This window comes from Salvelinus sp. IW2-2015, linkage group LG4q.1:29 (genome assembly GCF_002910315.2).
Source record: "Salvelinus sp. IW2-2015 linkage group LG4q.1:29, ASM291031v2, whole genome shotgun sequence".
NCBI lineage: Eukaryota > Metazoa > Chordata > Actinopteri > Salmoniformes > Salmonidae > Salvelinus > Salvelinus sp. IW2-2015.
In genome coordinates, this window is record NC_036842.1 from 34844370 (window position 1) to 34864016 (window position 19647).

The 19647-nt window shown below is 43.4% G+C and overlaps 1 protein-coding gene across 1 annotated transcript in view; it reads left to right on the forward strand.

The window, feature by feature from the left end:
* Positions 1–7342: 7342 nt before the first annotated feature.
* crata (carnitine O-acetyltransferase a) overlaps positions 7343–19647 on the forward strand; it is a 31896-nt gene continuing 19591 nt past the window's right edge. The window contains exons 1-3 of the mRNA XM_023984541.2: positions 7343–7608; positions 18227–18514; positions 18893–19011. Of these exons, the coding sequence (XP_023840309.1) occupies positions 7582–7608; positions 18227–18514; positions 18893–19011 (434 nt within the window). The 5' untranslated portion in view covers positions 7343–7581. The remainder of the gene's footprint in view (positions 7609–18226; positions 18515–18892; positions 19012–19647) is intronic.

Below are 19647 nucleotides of genomic sequence, written 5' to 3' on the forward strand. Positions count from 1 at the left end.
TCGCTCCACAAAGGCCGAGCAAGGGGAACCACTACTTCTAGGTTTCAGAGCAAGTGACGTAACCGACTGAAAGGCTGCTAGCGCGCACCACCGCTGACTAGCTAGCCATTTCACATCCGTTACACATGCTAGCTGTTCCAGTCATTGCACTAATTAGCAATGGCTTGTGAAATTACCGTCAACTTCCTTCAAACTGCACTTAATTGCCAAAATCTTGCACTATCCCTTTAACCAAACGGTCAGATTACCATATCCAAACTCTGACCCTGTTTCTGTAGGAGCAACTTCTGCTACTACTTCTAATGCTGCACTGTGTTAGAGGCCTGATTCTGAGACATAATACAATATTGTCACCTTCAGCACCCCCAAAAAAATCCTGTTTGAGTAATCCCTCTGGAATAAATATATAAGAATAACCACACACAAAAATACATAACACACAATACACACGCACTTTAAATTATTTCATGTTCTGGGTTTCTAACTTAAGCCATAACAAGCTTGTTTTTTCCACCTGTCTTTGGTCCACTCAGCAAAGTGATAGGGCAAAATAAACAATCTAACATTGTAGAGTGCAGGGGAGTTTTCCAGTTCCAACCAAATACACACAAAAACATTTAGGGACTTAAGGCATACAGTGACACACCTACACCATGCAGCCTGTATATGGGATACTCATCAAGCATTGGCACGCCATCCATACATATTTGTTTTTGTCATCACTGAGCAGCACATGAAAACATTGATATAGTCTAACTAATGTCAGTGTGCCCTGTATAAAGCTATAGCACCATGTATGACACAGACTGACACCGAAAGGGAAAGGCGGGGACAATATTGCCTTTTTCCATCCATTGACTTCATGCCCAAATGGCTATCTAGTGGCAGTGCATTAGCACATTCTACCAATAGCTAGCTAGCTATTGCAAGTTACGTAGCTAGTGTAAGTCATTTGTCATTAATTGGCTCATGCTGATTGTACAAAATGAAAGTAGCTAGCAATCATCTATATCATGCATTATACAACGGGTGGGTCTAATCCTGATTGGTTAAAACCCCATTCCAGCCAGTGTCTATTCCACAAATTACCACCAGCTAAATATACAACGTTAAAATTCCTATTTACTCTGTTCCATCTGACTGTGCAATCCGCTGGATCATCAGCCCAGCCAGGCACTTTATAAACTTGATCTCCACTATAAAAAGCATCTGGACATTATCTCACATTTCTTTTCGACTAACATTAGGTTTTCAACAGCAGAGATTTATATAAACCTTGCTGTCTGTCGCTGACATTTGCAACATTGTTTCAATATTCAAATTCGATCTACAGCTGTCCCATTGTAATGAATGTGTCGGGAGTTGGGACAAGACAGACAGGCAGTGTCTCAGCTAGTCGAAATCCTGAATCAGCTGGCATAACTTTTATGGATATATACAAAGAAATGTCAATTGAAAAAAGCTACAACGAAATTAAGTGCAGATATTTTGCAGACTTTCAGTTTGAGTGATTTATTTAACTAGGCAAGTCAGTTAAGAACTAATTATTATTTATAATGATGGCCTACCCCGGCCAACCACTAACGACTCTGGGCCAACTGTGCGCCGCTCTATGGGACTCCCAATCACGGCCGGTTGTGATACAGGCTGGAATCGAACCAGGGTCTGTACCAGGGTCAACGGCTCTAGCACTGCGATGCAGTGCCTTTGACCGCTGCGCTAGTCGGGTCCCCTGATTGTGTTAGCTGTGTTGTTGGCTAGCTCCTCTGAACAACAGTGTCCTGACGAGTGAGCACATTTTCTATACCAGGCAAAATCGCGCCTCATTAGCTCATTGTTATGATGTATCCAAATAAGTGTCACCAGAAAACAGCTTCAACAAATGCAAATACTTTGTTGTTATTCTGGGTGCATTTTTTGACGTGACTGTAAATTAGCCGTAGTTGGCTAGCTACCAAGCAAGGGATAAGAACGTTGCCAGCCAGTATGACAATAGAACATTTAGAACGTCGAATCCATAGAGACTAGGTCGCGTCTCTAGCAACCGAACTGATAGACCAGCCGGCTTCGGTAGCAACCCTAGATGTGTCGGGCCAAACCAACACCCATGGCAATATAACTTCCAAAGACTGGCTTCTCCGGCATTATCACTTAATTATACCACGGGTGGTTATAATCTTGAATGATGATTGGTTAAAACCGCATTCCTGGCGGTGACTATTCCACAAATGACCACCGACTAAATCTATGACGTTAAACGTCTATTTAATCTGTTCCATTTCACTGTGCAGTCCACTGTCTCCGGTGGTAATTTGTGGAATAGACACCAGCTGGAATGCGGTTTTAACCAATCAGCATTAGACCCACCCGTTTTATAAATTATGAAAACAGTCATTACTGAGCAGCACATGAACACATTGATATAGTCTAACTAATGTCAGTGTACCCTGTATAAACTATGGCACCATGTATGACACAGCCTGATATCGAAAGGCGGGGACAATATTGCCTTTTTCCGTCCATTGACTTCATGCCCAAATGGCTATCTAGTGGCAGTACATTAGCACATTCTACCAATAGCTTCTAGCTAGGTTAGCAAGTTACACTGCTAGTGTAACATAGTCATTAGCCATTAATTATCTCATGCTGATTGTACAAAATTAATTTAGCTAGCTATCATCTATATCATGCAATAGATGATACAAGGTTCTGTAATTTGCTCACTAGTAGCTAGCGCCTCGAATTAGATAGCTACTTAACCACGAACAAATAGTCTAGCTAGCTACATTGCTAACCAGGACCCATTCATTGTCTCACGAAAAGTTACGAGCAGCATTGTTCCACATGGGGAATCTCCTTCTACTTATTTCTTATGAGAAACCATTGCATTAATTTTTATATTCCAGAAAATTCAGCATTAAATGATGAAATCAGCTACCTGAATGGTGTTCAGTCTCCGCCATGTTTACAAGATTTGCGGTACAGACAGATATCTCACCGGATGTATAAATGTGAAGCATCCGTTTGGCGTTTCCACTCACTACCAAATATGGTGATGAGAGGAAGCCAATGGAGAAGATGGCGCGAGATTGATTTTGGCTGACGTTCTGCAAATTTTCTCATCGATGAAACATTTAATCTCAATACAGTTTTCTGTTTCCAAAAATAGACTCAGACTAAGTTTTGTAAACTATCCTTTGGCAAAGTTTTTTTTTAATTGCTTTGTTTAGAAGGGGAGATTTGCGCACGCGCACTTCACATAGTAGGCGTTCCATAACGGATATATGTAAATACATGCCAGAACGCGCCAATAGGATCTCGCTAGCTCTTGCTTGGCTCTGCCCACCTCCTTGCTTGTTCTCCCCACTATGATTAATTTGCTCCCATTGGAAACGACACGCTGTTGTCTATCTTGGGGTAGTTATACAAATCTTTGGTTGAGGTTTTGACAACATCAGTCACCTTTCAACTTTCACCCTAGTCTCGAGCGTCTTTTGCAGCGCGCCCTCGTGCGTTGTTTTGGGGCACTGCAGAGACTAGTGCGTAGGCACCATAGATGTAGTTAGAATCGGATTTGAGTCCTCTATTTGTCACATGTATCGAATATAACAGGTGCAGTCTTTACAGTGAACTGCTTACTTATGAGCACTTTCCCAACAATGCGGAGTTAAAAACTAAGAAAATATTTGCCAAAAAAAAGGAAATATGAACACAATAAAATAACAATAATGAGGCTATATAGGAGTACCAGTACCGAGTCAATGTGAAGGGGTACGAGGTAGTTGAGGTAATTAACATTACATCTGTATGTGGGTAGGGGTAAAAGTGTCTAGGCAATCAGGATAGAAAATAAACAGAGTAGCAGCAGACTCATCTTTATGTAACAGTATAACTTTAGACCGTCCCCTCGCCCCGACCCAGGGACCCTCTGCACACATCAACAACTGACACCCACGAAGCGTCGTTACCCATCGCTCCACAAAAGCCACGGCCCTTGCAGAGCAAGGGGAACCACTACTTCAAGTCTCAGAGCGAGTGACGTAACCGACTGAAAGGCTGCTAGCGCGCACCACCGCTAACTAGCTAGCCATTTCACATCCGTTACACTCACCCCCCTTTCGACCTCCTCCTTTTCCGCAGCAACCAGTGATCCGGGTCACGGCACCAATGTAACAGTTTAACTTTACGTCCGTCCCCTCGCCCATACCCGGGCGCGAACCAGGGACCCTCTGCACACATCAACAACAGTCACCCACGAAGCATCGTTACCCATCGCTCCACAAAAGCCACGGCCCTTGCAGAGCAAGGGGAACCACTACTTCAAGTCACAGAGCAAGTGACGTCACCGACTGAAAGGCTGCTAGCGCGCACCACCGCTACCTAGCTAGCCATTTCACATCCGTTACATTCACCCCCCTTTCGACCTCCTCCTTTTCCGCAGCAACCAGTGATCCGAGTCACGGCACCAATGTAACAGTATAACTTTAGACCGTCCCCTCGCCCCGGGCGCGAACCAGGGACCCTCTGCACACATCAACAACTGACACCCACGAAGCATCGTTACCCATCGCTCAACAAAAGCCGCGGCCCTTGCAGAGCAAGGGGTACCACTACTTCAAGTCTCAGAGCGAGTGACGTAACTGATTGAAATGCTATTAGCGCGCACCACCGCTAACTAGCTAGCCATTTCACATCCGTTACATTTATATCTGTGCCATTATAGCATCTGTGACAGCATGGGCAGTGCCATTGAGGCTGCAACCCATAGGAATCCCCACCCAGTTGACTACTTTAAAATGGCAGAAGCATGGTGGAAGCCCTCAACGGCCCTGCACATGCTACATTGGCCATTTGGCCACTAGAGGCCTTTATTGGGCTCCTGAGTGGTGCAGCGGTCTAAGGCACTGCATCTCAGTCCTAGAGGTGTCACTACAGACCCTAGTTTGAATCCAGGCTGTATCACAACCGGCCGTGATTGGGAGTCCCATAGGGCGGCGAACAATTGGCCCAACGTCGTCCGGGTTAGGCCGTCATTGTAAATAAGAATTTCTTCTTAACTGACTTGCCTAGTTAAATAAAGGTTAACATTTTATTTATTTACAAATGGTAGAGTAAGTTTCTACAAACTCTTGGTGCTTTCAAGACAACTTGCAACTCCGGAAAAAAAGGTCAAATGATGACATCAGTGATCTTCAAGTCGGAGCTCTAAAATGACGCCAGTTTCCGACTTGGAATTCAGAGTTCGATGACCATTCAAAACTATTCTTCCCAGTCGGAGCTCGTTTTCACCGAGTTCCTAATAGTCTTGAACGAACTGAACTCGGAAGTCAGAGATTTCCTAGGACGCAGTTCTTATTAACGCATATTTGATGCAGACGCAAGATTCGAAGTGTTGTAATGTCGTTTTTCGTCACAAAATAGGCGGCTCCTTGTAGTACGCTCCGGCATTCGATATATTTTTTTTACTACATGAAAATTGAGACACGCCATATCATTCCTTCCGCAGCATGGGGGCAGTGTTGTCACTTAGTGTTTTGATCTGCACAACTTCTGATCTGCGCCACTCGGGAGCATAAACCACGTTTCCATCCAGTTTTTATGCGAGTGAAGTAATGTCATAATAAAACAAATCACTACAGCTTTGAAGAAAACAACACGTTACGGTACAATTGTATAAATGCCGACAGATTAGTTCGACGTGGTGGGATCTTTTTTGTGTTGGTAAAATGTATTACGCGAGAAATGGCGGTGGAAATGCCTTTATGCACAAATATTGATAAAACAACCATCATATCGAAGTAAACTTGGAGTCACGCCATGACATGGTGCGTGGTCCTCCCACTACGATTTGGGAAACAGTTTATTAACATATTAAATAATAAGATATTATGAACTTCACAGGGTGGTGAAAGTGCACGGTGATCTTGATGCTTATTCCATGACATGATGATCGATGCTTGACAAATACAAATATTGTCACTCTTACCCATAATAATCTCATAATGTACTCTAGACTCCCCGCACTGTATCTACAAGCCGTTGGCTAGAGCGCACTTGGCAAGACCTGAGTAGGCACATTTGCTATTTCACGCAAAAACAAGAATTTAAAATGCTATGGAAACACATTGAATTTGAGCGAAAAAGTAAGTATTGTGTGCACTAGGACATCACGCACTGATTTTTATCTGCAACAAGTCAGTTTGGTGGAAACACCACTGGTTGGAAAAAGCGCATATTTTCTTTATGCGGATTTTACAACCTTCGCATGAAAATATTTCGCCAAATGGATGGAAACCTAGCTATAGACTGACCAGGTGAATCCAAGTGAAATCTATGATCTCTTATTGATGTCACCTTTTAAATCCACTTCAATCATTGTAGATGATGGGGAGAAGACAGGTTAAATTAGGATGTTTAAGCCTTGAGACATGATTGTGTGCCATTCAGAGGGTGAATGGGCACTACAAAACGGGGTATGGTGGGTAGTAGGTGCCAGGCACCCGGTTTGTGTGTCAAGAACTACAACGCTGCTCGGTTTTTTACGCTCAACAGTTCCCCATGTATATCAATGGTCCACCACCCAAAGGACATCCAGCCAATTTGACACAACTGTGGGAAGCATTGGAGTCAACATGGGCCGGCAACCCTGTGGAACGCTTTAGACACCTTGTAGAGTCCATGCCCAGACTAAATTAGGCTGTTTTGAGGGCAAATGGGGGTGTAACTCAATATTAGGAAGGCGCTTCTAATGTTTTATACACTCAGTGTATAGGCTATGAGAATTAACGTAACAGGTTAGGAGACTGACTGACATCATCCAACTAAAATATAACTTCATTTACATTGAACATTTTACAAAAGTAAATCGTGCATCTATTTATCTGAAACCGACAGCATGAACGATTCAGAGTAGCTTTGCGTTCCTAACAGTGTTGCCCACATTATCCTGCTTTTTCTTCCCATGTTCTTTGTCCTATTTCTGTCTTAAACTTTTCACAGGCAACAACTGCAGTTTAGATATTTTTGTGATCTAACTGCGCCACAATCCAAAGTAATAAAGTTGTATTCTATCAAAGTAATTACACCAATTACTTTACTAAATGTAACGTTGACGTTATGCTTTGCTTTGAATAGTAAAGTAAACCCTTTACCCTTTAAGAGCTAAAGAACGAGATCTAGTTTATAATTATAAATCTGATTATTTCACAAAAGTTTAGCTAACCACGCTGCCAATGCCAGCGAGAGAAAGCAGCTCTTCCTTGCTTTCACAAAATGAAAAGAGCAAAATAAAAAAAACTTGCTATCGCCCCTGGTGAACGGAACTGGGACTGGCGAGGAGATCATGTTACCAAAAGGTGTCAACGTAGTGAAGCTGTAACTGCGCTAGCTAGTACGATCTTTGGCGTAGCTGTTTTAACGATGGCACGGTTGTTGTTTTGAAGGGTGTTCCTGAAGTAACTATTCGCCCTTGAATACGCTTTGTGGTCTGTTCATTGGAGTTCAGCTGGGAATGAGAAACCGATTCATTCCTGTACTTTGAGCACCGGGCATTTGTGGGCGGATCTTTCCGAATCATCCAGAATGCTGAGCATTTTAGCCAGGACGATGGTGAGTACACAATCAACAATGTTAGCTAGAATAGCTCCCCTTTTAGCCCGCAAAACGGTTTAGCAAGGAAAAACAAGTGTTCGTGGGGTGTGTTCTCTAGTTATATATCGAAAACAATGGGCATTGAGTCAAGTAACTGTAGTTAGCTAGCTAATGTTACGCAATTACAACCTCGCTGTGTGTGTCAAGCAATGTGTAACACGTTAACTGGTCGGGGCAAAGTCAAGCTGGAGATTTGCCTTATTGATATCGTTGCTGCGGTGTAGTTAAAATTATGACATATTCAGACTTTCCTCGTTAATACCAATTAAACTAAATGTGCAAGAATGGTATAAATTACATTCTGAATCAGCTGACTATAGCGAACAAGGAACACCCCTTGTTTTTGCACTTCGGTTTCGTATTTTGTTTTTGGAGTCAAAATGTAGCTAAACCGTTGCTCTCCTCCGCTGACGGTTAAGGCGGACGTCTTAACACTGCAACGCCTACTTTTTGCGTGTTAATAAAACATGTCTATAGCTTCACAACCACGTAAAATATCGCTCTCAAATCAATTTGACATTGTTCAGAGACTTCTCTCGAATCCACTGCAAATTGTTTAGCGATTGTTTTTTTGTTATTTTACTTGATCTTTTTTTTTTTTTATTCTCTTTACAGAAAAATATTTCCACCTCATAGGACTTACATGAATACAAACAACCGTGATTAGTTCAGAGACCTCGCAATTACTTTAGTATTTATAAAAATTACTTTAGCTGTTTTTCAATGAATACATTTAAAAAAATGTTTTTAACTTCAATAGCTTCCACCCCATATCACTTGCATGAATTCAACCAACTGTTATTGGTTCAGGGACCTCGTCAATACAATGCAAGGCAAATGCTTTTGTATTTTTTAATTTGGCCATTTTCAATTCATTTAAATTGAACTTGCATAACTTCAATAGCGTCCACCCCATATGACTTTCATGAATACAACCAACCGCTATTGGTTGAGGGACCTATTCCCGCCAATCCACGCCAATTACTTTTGGGCTTTTTGGCTTAATAAAAAAAAAAAACTATGTTAATTGTATTTACATGACATACCTCCTTCAATTACTTCCACCATATGACTTGAATTAATGAAACAATTACAGTCCAGCTTTTGCTCCACTGGCTGTTTCAGAGCAGTGTGTCACCATTTGGCTATCTAAGGGCTATCTAGGGTCATAGTTACTCCCGCCCTTTATCAGCCCTTTATTGAGTGATAGAGGTCTGGAGGGCCAGGGATTGCTGGGGTTCCAGATGGCCCCACTCCATCCAGCCAGCCCCCTGCCCCTGGGACATTTGGGAGAGGGCCAGGAAGGGCTGAGGCCGACCCAGGGAGAGGGGACCAACCTGCGGCCTCCAGGGGCCGCCACTCAGTCCAGCCAGCCCCCTGCCCCTGTGACATTTGGGAGAGGGCCAAGGAGGGCTGAGGCCGACCCAGGCAGAGGGGACCGACCTGCGGCCTCCAGGGGCCACCACTCAGTCCAGCCAGCTCTCTGCCACCAGGGACATTTGGGAGAGGTCCAGCTTACTCCCAGGACCTCCAGGCCTCCAGACTTACTCCCTACTCTCCCTACCCAGGCAACATCCCTCTCCCTGGGCATCACCCATCACAGCGTCCTGGCCAGGGCTAACCCACCTCCAGAACCTCGCAAACCAGGGCACCCGCACTTAACCAACCCCGCCACTCAGACCTTTATAGCTCCGCTGCCAGGAACCACAGGCACCTGGTGATCCAAACCCGTCCTCTGCACCTGGTAAACCGCTCAGCAGGTAAAGTCCAGCCATGCATCTGGTGGCCACGCTCCGTCACAGCATCAGAGACTAAGTCCAAACATTAAGGGTAGGGGGTCCTGCCCCTGTCCGAGTCTGGCTGCCCTTGCCCAGACTCTGAGCGCCCCTTAAATCAAATCAAATCAAATTTTATTTGTCACATACACATGGTTAGCAGATGTTAATGCGAGTGTAGCGAAATGCTTGTGCTTCTAGTTCCGACAATGCAGTAATAACCAACGAGTAATCTAACCTAACAATTCCACAACTACTACCGTATACACACATAAGTGTAAAGGGATAAAGAATATGTACATCAAGATATATGAGTGATGGTACAGAATGGCATAGGGAAGATGCAGTAGATGGTATAGAGTACAGTGTATATACATATGAGATGAGTAATGTAGGGTATATAAACAAAGTGGCATAGTTTAAAGTGGCTAGTGATACATGTATTACATAAAGATGGCAAGATGCAGTAGATGATATAGAGTACAGTATATACATATACATATGAGATGAGTAATGTAGGGTATGTAAACATTATATTAAGTGGCATTGTTTAAAGTGGCTTAAGTGATAAATTTTTACTTACATTTCCATCAATTCCCATTATTAAAGCGGCTGGAGTTGAGTCAGTATGTTGGCCAGCCACTAAATGTTAGTGGTGGCTGTTTAACAGTCTGATGGCCTTGAGATAGAAGCTGTTTTTCAGTCTCTCGGTCCCTGCTTTGATGCACCTTACTGACCTCGCCTTCTGGATGATAGCGGGGTGAACAGCAGTGGCTCGGGTGGTTGTTGTCCTTGATGATCTTTATGGCCTTCCTGTGACATCGGGTGTTAGGTGCTGGAGGGCAGGTAGTTTGCCCTCGGTGATGCGTTGTGCAGACCTCACTACCCTCTGGAGAGCCTTACGGTTGTGGGCGGAGCAGTTGCCGTACCAGGCGGTGATACAGCCCGACAGGATGCTCTCGATTGTGCATCTGTAGAAGTTTGTGAGTGCTTTTGGTGACAAGCGAATTTCTTCAGCCTCCTGAGGTTGAAGAGGCGCTGCTGCCCTTCTTCACAACGCTGTATGTGTGGGTGACCAATTCAGTTTGTCCGTGATGTGTACGCCGAGGAACTTAAAACTTACTACCCTCTCCACTACTGTCCCGTCGATGTGGATAGGGGGTGCTCCCTCTGCTGTTTCCTGAAGTCCACAATCATCTCATTTGATTTGTTGACGTTGAGTGTGAGGTTATTTCCTGACACCACACTCCGAGGGCCCTCACCTCCTCCCTGTAGGCCGTCTCCTCGTTGTTGGTAATCAAGCCTATTACTGTAGTGTCGTCCGATGATTGAGTTGGAGGCGTGCATGGCCACGCAGTCGTGGGTGAACAGGGAGTACAGGAGAGGGCTCAGAACGCACCCTTGTGGGGCCCCAGTGTTGAGGATCAGCGGGGTGGAGATGTTGTTACCTACCCTCACCACCTGGGGCGGCCGTCAGGAAGTCCAGTACCCAGTTGCACAGGGCGGGGTCGAGACCCAGGGTCTATGGTGTTAAATGCTGAGCTGTAGTCGATGAACAGCATTCTCACATAGGTATTCCTCTTGTCCAGATGGGGTTGTGCAGTGTGGTTGCGATTGCGTCGTCTGTGGACCTATTGGGTCGGTAAGCAAATTGGAGTGGGTCTAGGGTGTCAGGTAGGGTGGAGGTGATATGGTCCTTGACTAGTCTCTCAAAGCATTTCATGATGATGGAAGTGAGTGCTACGGGGCGGTAGTCGTTTAGCTCAGTTACCTTAGCTTTCTTGGGAACACGGCAGGAACAATGGCAGGAACAATGGTGGCCCTCTTGAAGCATGTGGGAACAGCAGACTGGGATAAGGATTGATTGAATATGTCCGTAAACACACCAGCCAGCTGGTCTGCGTATGCTCTGAGGACGCGGCTGGGAATGCCATCTGGGCCTGCAGCCTTGCGAGGGTTAACACGTTTAAATGTTTTACTCACCTTGGCTGCAGTGAAGGAGAGCCCGCAGGTTTTGGTAGCGGGCCGTGTCAGTGGCACTGTATTGTCCTCAAAGCGAGCAAAAAAGTTACGGGGCTGGTTTTCTTTTTGTAATCCGTGATTGACTGTAGACCCTGCCGCATACCTCTTGTCTGAGCTGTTGAATTGCGACTCTACTTTGTCTCTATACTGGCACTTAGCTTGTTTGATGGCCTTGCGGAGGGAATAGCTACACTGTTTGTATTCGGTCATGTTTCCGGTCACCTTGCCCTGGTTAACAGCAGTGGTTCGCGTTTTCAGTTACGCGCGAATGCTGCCATCAATCCACGGTTTCTGGTTTGGAAATGTTTTAATCGTTGCTGTGGGTATAATGTCGCCGATGCATTTTCTAACGAACTCGCTCACCGAATCAGCGTATTCGTCAATGTTGTTGTTGGACGCAATGCGGAACATATCCCAATCCACGTGATCGGAGCAGTCTTGAAGCGTGGAATCCGATTGGTCGGACCAGCGTTGAACAGACCTGAGGAGCGGGAGCTTCTTGTTTTAGTTTCTGTTTGTAGGCTGGAAGCAACAAAATGGAGTCGTGGTCAGCTTTTCCGAAAGGAAAAAGTAAATTGAAATGTATAAAATCTATACAAAAATGGCCAAAAGTAATTGCCGTGGATTAGAGGGAAGAAGTCCCCGAATCAATATTAGTTGGTTATATTCATGAAAGTCATATGGGGTGGAAGCTATTGAAGTTTTAACCAAGTACAGTGCCTTCAAAAATTATTTATACCACTTGATTTATTCCACATTTTTCTGTGTTAAGGCCTTAAATTTTTCTCACCCATCTACACACACTACCCCACAATGACAAAGTGAAAACGTGTTTTTAAACATTTTTGCTAATTTATTGAACATGAAATACATAAATATCTGATTTTAAATAAGTATTCACAACCCTGAGTCAATACTTTGTAGATGCACCCACCATTGGCAGCGATTGCAGCCGTGAGGTCTCTGGGTAAGTCTCTAAGAGACGTTCCACACCTGGATTGTACAACATTTTTTCTTGTTTTCAAAATTCTTCAAGATCTGTCAATTTGGTTGTTGATCATTGCTGGACAAGCATTTTCAGGTCTTGCCATAGATTTTCAAGTAGATTTAAGTCAAAACTGTAACTCGGCCACTCAGGAACATTCACTGTATTCTTGGTAAGCAACTCCAGTGTAGATTTGGCCTTGTGTTGTAGGTTATTGTCCTGATGAAATGTGAATTCATCTCCCAGTATCTGATGGAAAGCAGACTGAACTAGGTTTTTATCTAGGATTTTGCCTGTGCTTAGCGCCATTCCATTTATTTTCATGCTAAAAAACTCCCCAGTCCTTAATGATTACAAGCATACCCGTAACATGATGCAGCCACCACTATGCCTGAAAATATGGAGTAATGTGTTGTGTTGGATTTTCCGCAAACATAACACTATATTCAGGACAAAAAGTTGTCGCTTTGCCACATTTATTGCAGTATTCCTTTAGTGTCATGTTGCAAACAGGATGCATGTTTTGGAATATGTTTATTCTGTACAGCAGTATTTCCCAAACTCGGTCCTGGGACCCCAAGGGGTGCACGTTTTGTGTTTGCACTAGATAGCTGATTCAAATAATCAAAGCTTGATGATTATTTAAATCAGCTGTGTAGTGCTAGGACAAACAAAACGTGGGTCCCGGGAACCAAGTTTTGGGAAACCCTACTCTCCTTTTCACTCTGTCATTTCAAATCACATTTTATTTGTCACATGCGCTGAGTACAACTGGACCTTACTGTGAAATGCTTACTTACAAGCCCTTAACCAACAATGCAGTTCAAGAAATGGAGTTAAGAAAATATTTACTAAATAAACTAAAGTAACAATAAAATAACAATGAGGCTATATACAGGGGGTACCGGTACCCAGTCAATGTACGGGGGTACAAGTTAGTCGAGGTAATTTGTACATGTAGGTCGGGGTACCTGCTACCTGTCCCAGACCTGCTGTTTTCAACTCTCTAGAGACTGCAGGAGCAGTAGAGATACTCTTAATGATCGGCTATGAAAAGCCAACTGACATTTACCCTTGGTGAGGACTTCCTGCACCCTCGATAACTGATTATTATTTGACCATGCTGATAATTTATGAACATCTTGGCCATGTTCTGTTATAATCTCCACCCAGCACAGCCAGAAGAGGACTGGCCCACCCCTTCTAGGTTTCTTCCTAGGTTTTGGCCTTTCTAGGGAGTTTTTCCTAGCCACTGTGCTTCTACACCTGCATTGCTTGCTGTTTGGGGTTTTAGGCTGGGTTTCTGTACAGCACTTTGAGATATCAGCTGATGTAAGAAGGGCTATATAAATACATCTGATTTGATTTAAAGTGACTTCACAGATAATAAACAGCGAGTAGCAGCAGTGTACAAAACAAGTGGAAGGAAGGGGGGTCTATGTAAATAGTCCGGGTGGCCATTTTGATTAATTGTTCAGCAGTCTTATGGCTTGGCGGTAGAAGCTGTTAAGGAGCCTTTTTAACCTAGACTTGGCGCTCCAGTACTGCTTTGCTTGCCGTGCGGTAGCAGAGAGAACAGTCTATGACTTGGGTGGCTGAAGTCTTTGACCATTTTTGGAGCCTTCCTCTGACACCGCCTACTATATATAGGTCCTGGATGGCAGGAAGCTTGGCCCCAGTGATGTACTGGGCCGTACACACTACCCTCTGTAGCGCCTTACGGTTGGATGCCGAGCAGTTGCCATACCAGGCGGTGATGCAACTGGTCAGGATGCTCTCGATGGTGCAGCTGTAGAACTTTTTGAGGATCTGGGGACCCATGCCATATCTTTTCAGTCTCCTGAGGTGGAATAAGTGTTTACCACTCTCCCAAAATGCATCATCCAGGAGGATCGTTTTGATGGGGCTGTCCATATCGGCAGTCTGTGATATGGCCATTTCTTGGAGAATCCTTCCCCTCCAGGAGACTGTCAAACATGATGACAACACCACCCCAACAGGTGTTGCTGGGCAGCTTCAATGTGATGCTCTTATTCTTCTCACTTTGCTTGGTGAGGTAGATTGCTGCTATAACTTGATGACCCTTCACATACCTAACCATTTCTTTGGCTCTCTTGTAGAGTGTATCCATTGGTTTCAGTGCCATGATGTCCTTGAGGAACAGATTCAATCATGAGCAGCACAGCCAATGGGTGGGATGTGAGGTTGAGTGAATGTTGGCCCATTCCTCCTGACAGAGCTGGTGTAACTGAGTCAGGTTTGTAGGCCTCCTTTGTGATGGCCACTCCAATACCTTGACTTTGTTGTCCTTAAAGCCATTTTGCCACAACTTTGGAAGTATGCTTGGTGTCATTGTCCATTTGGAAGACTCATTTGCAACCAAGCTTTAACTTCTTATGCCTGGGGGCAGTATTGAGTAGCTTGGATGAATAAGGTGCCCAGAGTAAACTGCCCTCAACTCAGGCCCAGAAGCTAAGATATGCATATTACTAGTAGATTTGGATAGAAAACACTCTGAAGTTCCTAAAACTGTTTGAATGATGTCTGTGAGTATAACAGAACTCATATGGCAGGCGAAAACCTGAGAAAAAATCCAACCAGGAAGTGGGAAATCTGAGGTTTGTAGGTTTGCCTATCCAATATACAGTGTCTATGGGGTCATATTGCACTTCCTAAGGCTTCCACTAGATGTAAACATTCTTTAGAACCTTGTTTGATGCTTCTACTGTGAAGGAGGGGGGAATAAGAGCTGATTGAGTCAGGGGTCTGGCAGAGTGCCACAAGCTCACTCAGGCGCGCACCCGTGAGAGTTAGCTGCGTTCCATTGCATTTCTACAGACAAAGGAATTCTCCGGTTGAAACATTATTGAAGATTTATGTTAAAAGCATCCTAAAGATTGATTCTATACATCGTTTGACATGTTTCTACGAACTGTAATGAATTTTTTGACTTCATCTGGCCTGCGCGTCGAGTTTGGATTTTGGAACTAAACGCGTGAACAAAAAGGAGGGATTTGGACATAAATTATGGACTTTATCGAACAAAACAAACATTTATTGTGGAACTGTGATTCCTGGGAGTGCATTCTGATGAAGATCATCAAAGGTAAGTGAATATTTATAATTCTATTTCTGACTTCTGTTGACTCCACAACATGGCGGGTACCTATATGGCTTGTTTTTGTGTCTGTAATTCCGTATTTAAAAAAAATAAAAAATAATAATAATCTGACACAGCGGATGCATTCAAGAGAAATGTATCTAAAGTTCCATGTAAAACACTTGTATCTTTTATCAATGTTTATTATGAGTATTTCTGTAAATTGATGTGGCTCTCTACAAAATCACCGGATGTTTTGGGGGCAAAACATTACTAAACATAACGCGCCAATGTAAACTAAGATTTTTGGATATAAATATGAACTTTATCGAACAAAACATGCATGTATTGTGTAACATGAAGTCCTATGAGTGTCATCTCATGAAGATCATCAAAGGTTAGGGATTCATTTTATCTCTATTTCTGCTTTTTGTGACTCCTCTCTTTGGCTGGAAAAATGGCTGTGTTTTTCTGTGACTAGGTACGGACCTAACATAATCAGATGGTGTGCTTTCGTCGTAAAGCCTTTTTGAAATCGGACACTGTGGTGGGATTAACAACAAGTTTATCTTTAAATTGGTGTAAAATACTTGTATGTTTGAGGAATTTTAATTATGAGATTTCTGTTTGAATTTGGCGCCCTGCACTTTCTCTGGCTGTTGTCAAGTTGATCCCGTTAACGGGATCTCAGCCGTAAGAAGTTTTTAACTTCCTGACTGATGTTGCCATCTGTTTTGTGAAGGGCACCAGCCCTCCTGCAGCAAAGCACCCCCACAACATGATGCTGCTACCCCCAGTGCTTCACAGTTGGGATGGTGTTCTTCGGCTTGCAAGACTCACCCTTTTTCCTCCAAACATAACGATGGTCATTATGGCCAAACAGTTCTATTTTTGTTTCATCAGACCAGAGGACATTTCTCCAAAAACTATGATCTTTGTCACCATGTGCAGTTGCAAACCGTAGTCTGGCTTTTTTTATGGCGGGTTTGGAGCAGTGGCCTCTTCCTTGCTGAGCGGCCTTTCAGGTTATGTCAATTTAGGACTCGTTTTACTGTAGATATAGATACTTTTGTACCTGTTTCCTCCAGTATCTTCACAAGGTCCTTTGCTGTTGTTCTGGGATTGATTTGTACTTTTTGCACCAAAATACATTCAACTCTAGGAGACAGAACGCGTCTCCTTCCTGAGTGGTATGACGGCCGTTTAATCCCATGGTGTTTATACTTGCGTACTTAAGTTTGTACAGATGAACGTGGTACGTTCAGGCGTTTTGGAAATTGCTCCCAAGGAGGAACCAGACTTGTGGAGGTCTACAATTTTTTTTCCTGAGGTCTTGGCTGATTTCTTTTGATTTTCCCATGATGTCAAGCAAAGAGGCACTGAGTTTGAAGGTATGCCTTGAAATACATCCACAGGTACACTCCCAATTGACTCAAATTATGTCAATTAGTCTATCAGAAGCTTCTAAAGCCATGACATCATTTTTGGGAATTTTCCAAGCTGTTTAAAGGCACAGTCAACTTAGTGTATGTAAACCTCTGAACCACTGGAATTGTGATACAGTGAAATAATCTGTCTGTAAACAATTGTTGGAAAAATTGTGTCATGCACAAAGTAGATGTCCTAACCGACTTGCCAAAACTATAGTTCGTTAACAAGAAATTTGTGGAGTGGTTGAAAAATGAGTTTTAATGACTCAAACCTAAAGTAACTAATGACTCCAACCTAAACTTCCGACTTCAACTATATGTCATATGAAGTATGTTCACCCCACCCAGTATTGTAATCAAAACTTACCAGAAAGCATGTAGTCCTTGGCTCAGACAGTGTAGTAGTGTGGGCTCAATAGCATCTCATTAGTGTGCAAGATCTAGAGAATCAGTTGTACATGTGATAGAAGAATGCACTGTGCATGCGGAGGGCTGCAATTCCATTGAATTGGGGATAGTTTAACCAAAATATAAGTTCACTGTTATAAGCTAACGTTTTTTGATGAAAAATTCCCACTATTCCCGGGCTTTATTTCCCATGGAAAGTTTCCGACCTTTTGCAACCCTAGTCATAATCCCATCTTTCTGTAACAGGTCACATATGACATTTCATTTAAAATAGCGAAAGTTAATAAAAAAAATATATATATACAAATGTAATTACCATAGATTAAACAGACAAGATCCATGAACCAATAACAGTTGGTTGGATTCATGCAAAAATAGCTTCAACCCCTATCTGACAGCACAGCAACAATTTTATTTGGCAAATTAATTTGTTTACCTAATTCTTGGCTATAGCTAGCCTTTCGCAATTTGCTGTTTTTATATGTTGAATGTCTCTGACAGCTCTGACATGTCATGTGACCGTGTCACAATTTTATTTTTTTCATATCACTTTCTCTTCACCTTTCACCATTCTTTCCTTCATTGGTTTGTTGGGGAGTGTATTAGCCAATGGATATTGCCTATGGCAACCAGTAGGTAGTCATATCGTCTTCGCAGAGCTAAATTCTTTGATACCAACTTTGGTAGTCAACATGTAATTACTGCAGAATACCTAGCTACTAGTTATACAGTATTACAGGCTAAAGAGAACGTGTTTTCTTGTCTGCATGGCTACAGAATACAATATAACTAACTACATTACAGTAATTGATCCTCAGGCTCTGACCAGTATTTCCCCTACCTCTTTATTTCCCAGGCTAAGGACCTATGGTACAAGGTGAAACCTTGTGGCCGCCTGGTTAGGCCTGTGGCGCCCACACGCATCCCCGGGCGCTACCTGAGCCACCAGGAGGGCCTCCCCAAGCTCCCAGTGCCCGCCCTCCAGCAGACGTGCGAGCGCTACCTGGCCATCCTGGAGCCCATTGTGGATGAGGAGGAGTTGAGCCACACCAAGGAGCTGTTGGCAGAGTTCCAGAAGGCTGGGGGGGTTGGGGAGAGGCTGCAGAAGGGCCTGGAGAGTAGGGCCCGCAAGACTGAGAACTGGGTGAGTTGGCTGAAATCAAACCCTAACCCTGTATTAAAATCCAGTGATATGATAGTTTGGCCATATCGCCCAGCCCTACTCAAAGGCAATGCTAGCAATTTGGTGTTGTTGTACAAGTGGCCTATGGTTATAGTGTCAGAGACTGCTATTGTTAAAATAAAATTTAATGCCACTTATCTATGATTAGAAACCTGTACCATGGATTAATTCCACAAACTGAACAGAGATACATTGTTATTAAACGGGAACATTCTTTAGACAAGACCAGATTACAATAAAAACGTGTCAAGGGCAAAGTTGAGAATGGTTCATTCTTATTTTGTATTTTTTGTAATGCATCTCTTCATTTGGCCATTCTTTCTCTCCGTCTCTCCCCAGCTGTCAGACTGGTGGCTGACTACAGCCTATCTGGACTACCGGATGCCCGTAGTGGTCCACTCTAGTCCCGGGGTGCTCTTACCCCGCCTGCAGTTCAGCGACCGCCAGGGACAGATGAGGTGAGATGAACCAAGCCCTCCCCACATAGACGCCAGTAGGGACAAACATAACACTCAGCTTTGTACAAATTCCTCACCACTACCGCTACATCGTTACCATGTTTACCATTAGAAACACCTTTGTTACAGAATCCTTGTATGTACTGTATCTAGTCAAATGGCTACCCAGACTATTCACATTGCCCCACCCTCTCCACACCACTGCTACTCTCTTTTGTCATCTATGCATAGTCACTTTAATTAACTCTACCTACATGTACATACTACCTCAACTAACCGGTGCCCCCGCACATTGACTCTGTACCGGCAACCCCCTCTATACATTGTTATTTTTTACTGCTCCTCTTTAATTACTTGTTACTTTTATCTCTTATTCTTATCCGTATTTTTTTTAAACTGCACTGTCGGTTAGGGGCTCGTAAGTAAGGATTTCACTGTAAGGTCTACACCTGTTGTATTCGGCGCATGTGACTAATAAAATTTGATTTGATCTATCAGTAGTCACAATCTAGCAATTACTATGTTGTGTTTATGCTGTCTCCTGCAGCTATACTTTAGGTAACTTAGCTAAAGTATTGTGCGTTTGACACTCCAAAGTGAATTTACAGAGTGCCCTCTGGGCATTCGTAAATTCAG